Source organism: Cariama cristata, unplaced genomic scaffold, assembly GCF_000690535.1.
Source record: "Cariama cristata isolate BGI_N322 unplaced genomic scaffold, ASM69053v1 scaffold21475, whole genome shotgun sequence".
In the NCBI taxonomy this organism is placed as follows: domain Eukaryota; kingdom Metazoa; phylum Chordata; class Aves; order Cariamiformes; family Cariamidae; genus Cariama; species Cariama cristata.
Genome location: NW_009616094.1, coordinates 12,487 through 25,203, shown reverse-complemented (window position 1 = coordinate 25,203; position 12,717 = coordinate 12,487). Strand labels below are relative to the sequence as shown.

Sequence of the window (12,717 nt, the reverse complement as noted above, 5' to 3'; positions counted from 1 at the left end):
TAATTTCCTATAAATGTCTTTAAAGCTTTTTCCTTTTTCCTATAACATGCTTTAACATTGTTTCAAAAACTCGGTACTGCATATTTATCAATGATCTTAATACAGCTAGTGTATGCATCTTACATGTTTTAGACACCATATGCCACAGATTAAAGATGAGTATTTTACTTAAAACTTCTTACTGACTTTTTGATAATGAATTGAGTTAAAACATTAAAATATTAGAAATAGTTTCCTGTGCTTTGTGGTTGAGAAAATAGAGTGTTTTCGGTTTATGTCTCACCTCTAGAGCGGATGGATGGGAACAGCAGCCTTCCTGAGTATTGCAGTTTTGCAGATACAGGTGGTAGATTCTGGTCCATTCTTCTAGTCAAATTGGCAAATAAGTGTGAGAAGTCTGGATGACCTTTTAAAATCACCCTGTTTTCAAGAGTTTTGAAAATAATGTAACTATTGGAATAACCTTGAAGTACATCTCATTATTATCTTACTAAATTTACCATTTTTTTAAAACAGATTGAGAATCTCGATCCCCGAGGAATTCAGCTGTCTGCTTTATTTATGAGTGGTGTCGATATGGCGCTTTTTGCAAACGATGCTTGCGGACAGCCAATTCCATGGGAGCACTGCTGTCCATGGATGTATTTTGATGGAAAATTATTCCAGACCAAGCTCATCAAAGCAAGCCGGGAGAAAGTTCCGCTCATTGACCTCTGTGATGGTCAGGTGTGTAGTTTCAGAAGTGTGACAGAGTATCAGGTGTGCCAGATTTTCAGAAATGTTAGATGTGGTTGGTTTATCAGCCAGTTACTTCACGTGTCATCTCTCTAGCCATTCACCTCATATTTCTCTTTTAAAAGTAATAAGTACTTTTCACCTCTGTTTACTCTCCCACCTCGTGATGATTGAGGTGGCATTTGGGTAGATTTGGAAAAGGTAAACTGGCATAAATTTTTATTTTCATTTTTTTCTCTCTGGAAACTGAAACTTGAATGCAATTGTGATGTAATGAATGACTGAGTTGAAAACTATCTCTACTCATTTGTTCAAGTACTGTCTTTGTGGGTCAAGCTAGCAAAACAGTTGCAAAGGACTAAGCTTCAACGGTTTTACAGTGAAACAAAATTTGTGATTTCTAACACTTTACAGACTGTGAAGTCCTTCTTGTGGTCCTTAAGCTGTAAATCTTTTCATGTTTCTTTTGTCCATCTTAAAATACAAATGAATTAGTTCTTTGTTGTATCCAAATCATGCAAAGTTATTATCTAACTATAAAAACAGGAAACTGATAAAAATCAACAGTTTACTGAATGACCAAAACTTTTTTATTTTAACTTTTTGGGAGGTATGAAATCTTAACAAAACAGCTTACCTCTTCTTATTTCTGACTCAAGGGAAACTGATCGTAGCTTAAATATTGTTGATGGCTGTGGTCCCTCAGGCTTGTTAGCTTGCAAGCATGCTTTAGCCTGTTTACATAGGCTTTGTTTTGCAGTTCAGGTTTATGATGATTATTCTGTTTAAAGGGCTGCATTCAGTGTTCAGGGGGCTATAGACAGAGGTTTCTCAGTTCCTTTCTGGAAAACCCTTTTTAACTTGTAAACTGTTTCTGTGTTACCGACTTCTAAACTGTCTCAGTGTTTAGACTCTCATCTCTCTACCGATAGATAAAGATTTTCTTGTGAACAATTCAAATATCGTTGAACTATTAGTAGGTATGGAAGACAGTTTATTGTAATTTTCTAGCTAGCTTTATGGAATTTGTTTGCAGTGGTTATCTACTCTTCTATTATTTTGCTTTCTTCTTTGAATTTGTTGTGGAAATGTAGCTTTATACAATTGAAATCAGAATTTTAATATCTCTTTGTGACCTTCTCTTTACTCATAGGCTGAGCAGGCAGCCAAGGTTGAAAAGATGCGTCAGAGCATCCTAGAAGGATTAAATTTCTCCAGGCAGAACCATCCTCTCCCTTTCCCACCTCCACCTGCCATGCCTTTCTATCCAGCTTCTATGTATCCTCGACACTTTGGGCCAGTCCCACCACCTCAGGGCAGGGGGAGAGGCTTTGCTGGTAAGTGAGGGGACAGTGGTGCAAAACATGTTGGTGTGAAGCATTACCTTGCCTTTCACATTCCCAAAACTACAAACTGATTTGCCCATTCAATTTCATAGGAAAAATACATAAAAGCAGGTGGTTGGCATGTGTTGTCATGTGCCAATCACTGTATTTTCTTGTTGCTTTTATTAGCCATAGCCTAGCAATATGGAACGTATTGTATTGCTGTGTATTTCCACTGGGATTTTTAATAACTATGCCTGATCAAAATATTTTTACCACTACTGTATGAAATAGAAAAAAGAGGAATGGATTGGATGATATGAAAAGACTCTTATTTGCACTGTACATTCCTTCAAAACATTTATAACTATTAAGAGTGCCTAAATTAATGGACACAGTTTAACTGTCAGGGTTGAAGACAACCTTTCCTCCTGCCCACCCCTCTGTGTTTTGCTACAGTCATTTAACCATTGGCATCCTTGAGTGTAAATACTGGTATAACCATTCCAGGCTGTTTCTAGCATTATTCCCTTTCTCAGAATCTCTCTGGTACCAAGGCCCATAGGTGTATTAATACTGGACATTGGGAGTAAGACGTTCTTGGGGTACCACAACTGTAGCCGTCGGAGCTCATTGCCAAATAATTGTCGCAAGCCTTTACAATGCTCATTATGCCGTACAAGTTGGGATGCCCATTCCAAACCCAGGTGAAAGGCCTGCTATTTGGATAAGAGACCCCGTGCTCACTGAGACAGCAGGACATCTTTGGCCAAGGCTTCCTTGGCGGTGGTGGCTTTGCATCCACACAGCATCGCCCGCAGGAGCCCAGCCTGCAGGAGCACGGTCCTCCCTGCTGACTCCAGAAGGGTGGAAGGAGGCAGCAGCATCTCTGCTAGGGGCCTTCCCGGATGCCTGGCCCCCTCACAGCTTTTCCCCTGTCTTTCTTTACCCTGGGTCTAACAGGAGTCTATGGCTTCGGAGGCCCTTATGGGGAAACAGTAGCCACAGGCGCTTACCGGGCCTTCCGGGTGGCGGCAGCAGCAGGACACTCCGGAGCCTTCTCTGGCAATGACAGCAACAGGACTAGCAAGTTTCAGGGCGGTAATTATACCCAAAACCCTTTTCTTAGAGCTTCTGGCAATGGCTTCCTTCACTGTACGGTTTGGTCTGAGGCTTTCCTACTGACTGCCGGTCTCCCTTTCTCCCTAACTGTCTCAGCTCTCCCTCTCTAGAGCCTGCCCAGGCTGCTGTCTGCTCTGCTCTCCCAGGCGCTCTCCCCAGGTCCCTGCCGCAAGCCCCCTCGGTGCCAGCCTCTCTCACGCCTAGAAACCCTCCTCCAAACACAGAATAGCCGTGAAACCTAACAGGACGGTCCGTCTCCCGCGCTTCAAAGTGCGAGAGTGGAACCTATAATCAGCTGAACTTTCCTTGACTGTATTAACAGTTATTTTCTAAAATTCGGGGGCAGTTGAGCTTTTTGTAAAAACATTGCAACTTAGAAACGACTGGCTTCAGTGTTACTGCTAACCCGTTCTTCGCTGTCATTGGCGTGGACACAGGCATGAGATTTACTTACCTACCTGTGTGCCCGTTACTCGTCTCCTGTATGAGGTGGGACGGTGGAAACCTGTTAATTCCAATCCCCTATTTAGGGTAAAATTTTTCCACATATTTAGCTCTTCTTTCTGGCTTCTGAGCTTTTATCCTTAGAGCGAGCATACCTTTAATGCTTCATTGTGTGAATAACGTTGCCCCTGTAAACAATGTGCATTTGAAGCTGAAAGATTTGCGCAGGGAAGTATGAACCTTTTTGAATTTAATAAGTAGTTTAGTTCCTAGCATATTAATGTTTGAAGACTAATCACAGCTGCATAAATGCTGTGGTTTGTAACCTGTTCAGTGCTGATGGTCTTGCCAGTAACATCTGGCTCGGTTGCACTTATGTAGATTCCTTGAAATATATGTTATGCCCCAGAGTTGACTTTTTAAGGGCAAAACACAGGTATAGAAGTATGAGCAACTTGAATAGAACATATATTCATATTTTAGACAATTGCAATTTTAGGTGCTTTCTTGGTAGGGGAACGATTAACCTTCCTTTTACACCCAAATCAGTTTAAATGCTGTATTTTTATAACAACTTCATGTTAGTACAGACAATTCTGCTTAGTAGATTGTTCATAGCAATTGTAATCTGCATGTCTTATGCTGATACTTGGTGTTCACTAGAAAGTGCCTTTAAACTTCCAAAAATCACCTTAGGAATGCAGAAAAAAAAAAATCTTCAGATAGGTTGTAAGATTTCACTTCAGTTTCTCAATGCTTATCTAAAGTATATTTTTAATTACTGAAACTGAAGTACTCATGTAAGATCATTTTTCCTTTCAGAATTCATATCTATTTTTTAAAAGGGGGGAAAAGAAAGACTCATGGAGTGATAACACTTCTGAAAGACCACAAAATAAGAAATAATCTCCCAGTATCAAAAGAGGAAACTGTTTATGTGATAAAATCTGGGCAAACCAGTTTCCCATTCATTCGTAACTTTAATGTTATGATTGTGAAGATCAAGGTTTGGTTTTGCTTTTATGTGCAGGAGTCCAACCTATTCCTTCTCAGGGAGGGAAACTTGAAATTGCCGGCACTGTAGTCGGCCATTGGGCTGGAAGCAGACGTGGACGAGGGGGTAGAGGGCCATTCCCTCTGCAGGTTGTTTCTGTGGGAGGACCAGCAAGAGGGTAAGTGCAATCTTGTGGAACGTACTTTTCATATGCAATTCAATGATTAGGGAAAACGTAAAACGGGGAGAAGTTGGAGGCATTAGAAGTTGCATACAACACATTTTTAGGATGTATTAGGTAAATTATACCCCCTGAGTATTCAAGAAAAGCATTTACATTCATTTTAAGATGTTTTTAATCAGTTATTCAGATGAGTATAAGCATTTTTATGTGCAAATAAAATTCATACTCCGAATCTGATATATAGATAGGTATATACACACACACACGCTGGATTGTTTTGCATGAGGAAATGAGTTGCGGGCTTTATCTTACATGAAATCAATAAATACATTATATCCGATAAAATACATCACAGCACTTGGTTACTTTCTTTGTCATGGTAGAACATTTATTAAGAAGTTTGATAAATTTTTTAATAACTTCATTATGTAATTCTTCTGTGAAGCAGAAAAGACCTGAAGGACATTTCTAGGTTTAATAGTTCTCTGCTACAGTCATGATGGGAGATGTGCTTCAAAGAATATTAATTTCTTCAGTTCTTCCACTTCATTTCACTACAGCTGAAATTACAGGTGCACAGCATTTCTGAAAAATAAATACTTTGTGACAAAAATAACTAGTCCCTTACTTTTAAGATTATTTTTTTTTCCATAGGCTTAATTGTTCTGTGCCTTACAGAACTGTCTTACCATCTTTCACGAAGATTGTATCTATTACAGGAGACTGTCCCAAAGTAATGTGATTTATGTATTATGTCTGTCTTTAACTGTGTTAAAGGAATGCAGTAAAGTAGGTGTATTTATGCCATCTTGAGCTAGGAAGCAGCAGTTTGAAAGAATAAGTCTGAACTGCATGAATTCCTCCCTGTCCGATACTCCGATAGTATTCTCTGATAGTAGCTTTTGAGTTAGAAGATAAAATATCAGACTTTTTTTTTTCTGTCGGAGGTACTATTTTTGGGCAGTTAGGTTTGGGTGCAAGCTGTCACCTCAAAAAGACAGGAAAACTGTCAATACCGGATCTTCCCGTCTCCATCATATTATAACTGATGTTAAATTCTTTACATGTTACTAGAATTAGTCAAAGGGGCGGGGAAACTACTGCAGGCAGCTTATCTGTTTGTTGTGTCAGTTGATACTAAAAATAAAACCTAGTAGGAAAACACACTAATGTTAGTGTTCTCTCTAAAGACAGGCATTTTAAAGATTAGGGTCCTTGTTGGCAGATGCTTTTTCCTACTAAAGAACAATACTAAGAAACTGCATGGTATACTGTCTGCGATTTATCACCTAGTCCTGCACGCTTCTATTTCATTTTTTATGTGTTTCAGCAGAGGGGATGGGATCATGTCAGGCTTGTTTACACCATTGTCTCATGTCTCTGTGCAACACCGAACTTGGATGTTGTTCTTACTGTGTAAAATTATACCAACTGCTTTTTATTGGCTTTGAGCCATCAATATATTTAGTGTAATTTTCCAAGTAGGAAAAATCTTACTCAGCTCCTTGAAGGGCACACTTTCACCTTGTTAAAAAAATAGCAAATGGGATAGGTAAGCCCTGTTAAAATCTTTGGAAAGGATGCAGTGAGAGTTACTCAAATGTAAAACAAGGTTCTTTCCTCTTTATTCTTTGCTGTTGCTTTTAAATCCCAGTATTTAATTTCTTCTTGCTCAATGTGGGAATTTGCAGTGTGTGTGAAAAGACTTGCAAGGCACAGATTTTCTCCACCATGTCAGTTCAGCATAACTTAGTTTTTGCAGTGCAGCAGAGGAAGTAGGAGCGCTACAGAAAAGCTTACCTGCTCTTGAGGTGGTTTTTAGTACACCTCACAGAGAGCTTGCTGGCATACAGGAATTGTCAGGTATATGGAAAATGAGATAGAGTTGAATGGCAGCTGTCACTTGTTGCCAGAACGGCAAACTGGGCAGTTGCAGCCCACGCAACTTAGAAACTGGGCTGGGTGCAGCCCCTGGCTGCTCTGCACCGGCTTTAGAGGAGTCAGTCTTCATGCTGGGACCTCCTGGTATCAGGCAGTGGATTTGGAGGAAAAGTAGAGCTATCGTGTATTTCTGGTAGAGCAAGCAAAAAGAATTTTTAGGTGAGAAGTAGTCCTTGACATAATGATAAGGAAGTTGAGTTTCTGCAATTGATGGCATTAAAATAGTTTTAACTGGGGTGAAAGTTTGTTTTGATCTGAGCTAATCTTTATTGAATGAAATCAAAAAGCCACTGCCTGATCTGTCCTGGTTGGAAGCCTCCATTTGAAAGCATCCAAACTTGATAAATTGCTACGTGTCAGATACGGCTGAAGCCTCTTTTTTTCCCCTCAGGTTCTTAAATAATTTTGTATTCTCTGATCAAAATGGAAGCAATTTTGTGTTTTGCCTGCCTTCCTTTTATCTGATTTCATCTGTCTAACATGCTTATACATGGAAAGTGTTACTAAATGGGAGAAATGGCCTTATAAGTGGTTCAAATTGCTTGTGTGTTTTTTTAAGGTGAAAGTATTTTGAGCTCTGTTTTTAAAGCGCTGTAAGGATAATTTGACACTTTGAATACGTTTCTGCAAAGCTTGAAAGTACTCATTTATTGTTTCTCTAGAAGTGAAATATGGAAATAGTCATTTTATTGCCACAAAAACAAAAGGTTTGTTAGGTTTCATACACTTGCAAGCAGTTAGAAACCTGTAATTCTGAATTAGTTGGGCATATTGCTTCTTTAAAGAAATGTAAATGTTAGTCACTAGACAGTAAAGCTAGGAAAAAAAAATCTTCCAGCAAAATAGAATTTGAAGTAGTTTTAAATGAAGCTTATGTATTTTTTTCTTTCTTCCTTTTCCTCAAAACTTACAGGCGTCCTAGAGGAGTTATTTCCACTCCAGTGATAAGAACGTTTGGAAGAGGCGGAAGGTACTATGGGAGAGGTTATAAAAGCCAGGGAGCAATTCAGGTAATAAAGCCATGCGCCTGACTTCACAACACTCTAGTTTACAGGCCAGTATGGTATGGACTTCCAGACCAGCTAATATTGACAAGCACAACTTTAAAAGATAAAAGTGTTTCTTACAGTGGTCTTGCCTACGTGTTGAAGCTGTAAGCCACACTATCAGTGATGGATGACAGGCTAGTGTTGCATCTCAATTATAAGCAAACTTTGGTTATAAAGACAGACGTGGAAAAATGTATTTTGATATGAAGGCTGTGCCTACACAGCTCTAACCAGCCGTGGGAGTAGAAGAAAATTTAGGAAAACGGGCAAAATACAAAGCTGAAACAAATCAGCTGTTTCTGTTCCCACCCCCATTCTTTCCCAGTTTCTTTTCTGGGACCACAATCCAACCTCATGAAGAAAATTTAGTAGCAGTAGAAGGATCTTTGCTGCTGCATGGCTCCAAATGAGAGAACTTACTCTAAACTTCTAGGAAATAACAGACCAGTCTTTGCCCCCATGAGCAACAGTTTCATTTTTGTCGACAATGTATGAAGCGTCTGTGGATCATGGATTTTGTCTTTTCCACGGATCTTTTAAATATGGCTGAAGCAAACTACTCTTTTGTATTAAATGCCAATTGCTTCAGAGTTACGTTTCCCTCCCTTTTCCATTGTTCTTGCTGCTCTGCAGTTTTGAATGTTGATGCAAGTCCCAATGGTAATGGATGATTGGGTAGTAAATAGGTGGAAAACTTTCATGAGAAGTATATCAGATGGATGTGCAATTTGTCATGGAGACATTGGTATATGAGAGTAGCGGTGTGTTTGCAGGTATCAGACAGTAAGAGAAGGAATGTTCTCCAGTCGATAACAAAGCAACTATTAACTTCAAGTAAAATTTGCTGTGTTCTAGGTGTAAAAACTCAAACACTCCTCTTCCTTGTTATATTTCTGTGTACACAGATTATATATGTCTACAAATGTACCTATGTATTTGAAGCTTTACATCTTTTACTTTAAATAGAAGAGAAACTACTATGTTAATTATATAGTATGTAATTTCCAAGTACCTTAACCTATGAAATAAAGGAAGCCCTGAAAAGGAGCTCCCAAATATTCCGGGCTTGCTACAGGTTTACATATGCAAATGTAGTTTAGATAGTACCTGTAGGTGGATAGTAGATAGTCTTGACAGACAGTCGGCAAGTCTGGGTCTTCACATTTTTATTAATGGTATGTAATTTGGACAGTAAATGCTTGTGATCACAAGGATCTGGGTCTAAAATTGTGCCTGTGATAGGGAGAAGAAGGATAAATGACATTTCCTATTGACTCATCCTGAGCTTATTGAAACTTACAGTCATCAGGTCACTATGCTCCAGTATATGCTCCTTTTACAGGAAAAGAAAAAAGGTGAATTAAAATGCATATGGCAGTGAGAACTTGGGAAACTTAATGCCTAACAAGTAGATCTTGATACCCAGTTAAGACTAACTGGCAACAGTGTACTTCCCTGTCTCACAGACCTTGGCAATTAAGGAAAGAGGGCCTGTGCAGGGCCAGATGCAGATGTGTAGTTACACCAAGTAAGATCCTCCCCGCAGTGGCTTTATTGATACTCATTATGAGGCAATATGAAGACAGGTTGGAGAATCTGACTTCAAATAAGCAACTTGTATTTATCAAACATAGAAGACATGCCTATTTTTTTCACAAGAAGAGACCTTTCATTTTTGATCTGGAAAGAAACAAAAGTATGTATTTAATCTAAAATTTAACACTTAGTAAAGCCTTTAAAGAAGTATATTTATGCATATTCATTGTCTTCATATGCCAGTCATATACCTGTGCAATGTTACTGCAGAATTTTTTGTCATTTTGCCAGATAACAAGGTTTGTGATCTCGATGCTAGAGAACAACAGTTCTTACTCACCTGCAAAATCTTTCAGCAATTCAGAAAAGTACTAACCATGCTGTTTCTAGTGGGTAAAAATTAAGATTATTACACTATGAAACTGTTTGCTGTTGTTTGAGGTGTATAAGATGTCCATATCTTAAGTCATTTCTTAGTACTTTGTTGACAGTGTGACAGATAAATATGTTGCTTCTTAGCAACCCAACCTACTTATTTTGTTTTGCTGTTTAAAGCCTATTATGTTTCTGGAAGGCTCAGACTCATTGTTGCAGATAATTAAGAACTAAATATATATTCTAATGCTGCATAAATCTGTTTTTTATTGCTATACTCAGTCTTGTAAGATTCTACTATATGCTTTTTGTATGAAGTCACTTTCCTAATCTCTGAAGCATATAGACTAGTATAGATAATGTTGCATGGTACTTTTGCACTTCTTTAAAAACTTGTCTGAAAAAAGTTTTGGTTTGTATTTGAATAACATGTAATCATATCATTAAATTATACTGTATATGAACCAAGAAGCAGAGTTAAGCTGTATATTGATTCTCAGTTTTGGTGTTTCCAGATGTTTACGTAGCTCTTACATTTTGCAGTAACTGAAGCATCAAAGTTAGAAAGGGCATTTTACCACAGGAGCATCAGAAGGCATGGCTAGAAGGCACTCAGAAACACTGAAAATTCTTTCTGATCTGTGCTGGGCTGTTTATTTTGAATGCCACTTCTTATTTCAGCAGTACATAATATTCGATATTCGCTTGTGATACTTCTGCACACTGCATGCTGCCTATTAATAGTGTCATTGTAACAGATTGTAAGTATATAGCCATGGCTCTTCAGTAATTTTCTTCTTTTTTTAAAAAATAGGGCAAACCTCCTTATGCTGCTTCAGCAGAAGAAGTAGCCAAAGAACTTAAGTCAAAATCAGAGGAATCTAAATCCTCACTTGTGTCTTCAGATGGATCCCTGGCTGAAAATGGAGTTGTGAATGAGGAAAAACCAGCTTCCCAGATGAATGGGAGTACAGGAGACATCAGGGCTTCCAATCAGTCTGAAAGTGCCTTGAGTAATGACTCTAAAATGTGCAATACAAATCCTCACTTAAATGCACTAAATGCAGACAGTGTTTGCCATAAAGATGATACTCTTGAGGCCACTGTCTTAAAAAAAGAAGAGTAAACTTATTTTTTATAGAGGGTGAAGGATGTTGGGAAGGGTCAGGATTAGGAATATCTGGAAAGAAAGAGAGCCTACAGTTACGTACATTTTTTCCTTTCCGTAAGAGAAAAATGAGGACTTTGGAAATTCGGATCCCTCTTTGATGTCAGAGATTTAAACAACACATTTTTAGTTTTAACCAGTTGTAGTCAAAATGCTACAATAAAACAAAAAAGAAAGAGAATGAAGAGCATTTGACTCCCGCACTTAAAATGAAGTATACATAAAGTTTAAACTGGTTATGACAAAAGCTTGTAGTTTTGTTTTTTGAAATATAAAGAAAACAAATTTTGGCAGTCTTTAAGTATATATAGCTTAAAATATAATTTTTAGTACTTGGCACCATATGTATGCCATTATATTTGATTTTGCATTACTGTGTCACAATAAAGCTTTCTTTAAGGCTTTGATTTCATAATTATGGGGGGAAAAAGGCACAACCACAGTTTTTTCTTTCTTAAATTTCATCACCGTTGATGTGGTTCTTTTGTGTTAAAATGTGCAAACTATCGAAACTAAAAATTATAGAGTAATATTGCAGTTCTGCTGATTTTAAATATACATCATACATACTTTACAAGCAAGTTAAATGGAGATAAACTTGAAATCATAGAAGATGCAAATGACCTTTCAAAACAAACACAATGTGTTCTGAAACTTTTTGTGACTAATACCATGCATCCGTGATCAATGAACTATGTGGTTTTGAATCAGACGTAGACCATTAGTACTACTATTTGAGCTAAACTTCTGCATGGTTCATAATTTTTAAAGTGTGTAGTTAATATTATGCATGTTATTGTCCTCTTTCTTCCATTCTTACAAGTACTGTGCCCATTTGCAAAACAAAAAGCTAATAATCAGTAATAGTCCTATAAAAGATGTTAACTATGTTTAGTCATTGACTGATCTTGCTCTAACCTTAAAATTTTGTGATTATTGACCTCTGTTGCATTTATTCTAAAACCTAAAAAAAAAAATTATCTAGCCGTTTTGAATATCAACGTTACCCTGGTGTACTCATTGCTGTATGCATTATTGTTCTCTGTTGCTGTTTTATGCCTTCATATTAGCAAATATGAAATTCTGTGAAAAACAAAAAAAAAAAGCTTTGATCTTCAAAAAAAAAAGTACCCCCCTTCTGTAGCAGGAAACAAATGGCTTGTTCTTGAGAACTTTCCCATCAAGAATTTAGTATAAGCAAATATACCTGTATCATTTTGATGTTTTTGTTAGTGTTTCCAAACTTATTGTACTTCAAAATCAGAATCATTTCTTTATATTCGTTTTCATATAATTCTCCTGATGCTCTTCATCACACATTAGTGATCAGAAATGAGGTGTAATTCCCCATTCCCTGCCCGCAAGAGCTAAGTAGGTATCTTAATGTAAGTTGAAGGGAGTTCTGCCCCAACTCATGGATTGTGCAAGAATGAACTACTGTTGGGTTTGATTGGTTGTAGATGGATTGTGGTGTGGTGTATTTGAAGGCTATTGAATGCAACTTACAGTGCTTAATAAAAATCTTTATTCTTTTAGTATAAAATACTGTATGCCTTTTTTGTCAAGTATTTTTTTAATTAACATGTTGTAAATAAAAGTTTTCCTATGCCCAAATAAAGTGAGTGAGTTAGCAGACTACATTATGTCCTCCCAAAAGACGGAGAACACAACCTTTATGCGCTTCCGCTGCCAGGGGATACTGCACTTGGCGGGAGTAATGCTTCTTCCATTTTAGCTGATGCAGCTGCTTCAGGTGTGCACGTTTAGATGCGAGGTGGTCAATGAGGTGCAAATAAGACAGAAATAACAGAGGCAGTTGTTTAAAGGTGCTTGCAGGGTTTGAA

The 12,717-nt window shown here is 37.8% G+C and overlaps 1 protein-coding gene across 2 annotated transcripts in view; it reads left to right on the top strand.

The window, feature by feature from the left end:
• FAM120A (family with sequence similarity 120A) overlaps positions 1 to 12,487 on the top strand; it is a 47,240-nt gene extending 34,753 nt beyond the window's left edge. For both annotated transcript variants that reach the window (XM_009700069.1, XM_009700070.1), the window contains exons 12-17: positions 517 to 726; positions 1,889 to 2,072; positions 3,024 to 3,161; positions 4,657 to 4,798; positions 7,659 to 7,755; positions 10,520 to 12,487. In XM_009700069.1, coding sequence (XP_009698371.1) covers positions 517 to 726; positions 1,889 to 2,072; positions 3,024 to 3,161; positions 4,657 to 4,798; positions 7,659 to 7,755; positions 10,520 to 10,831 — 1,083 coding nt within the window. In that variant the 3' untranslated portion in view covers positions 10,832 to 12,487. The remainder of the gene's footprint in view (positions 1 to 516; positions 727 to 1,888; positions 2,073 to 3,023; positions 3,162 to 4,656; positions 4,799 to 7,658; positions 7,756 to 10,519) is intronic.
• Positions 12,488 to 12,717: the final 230 nt, after the last annotated feature.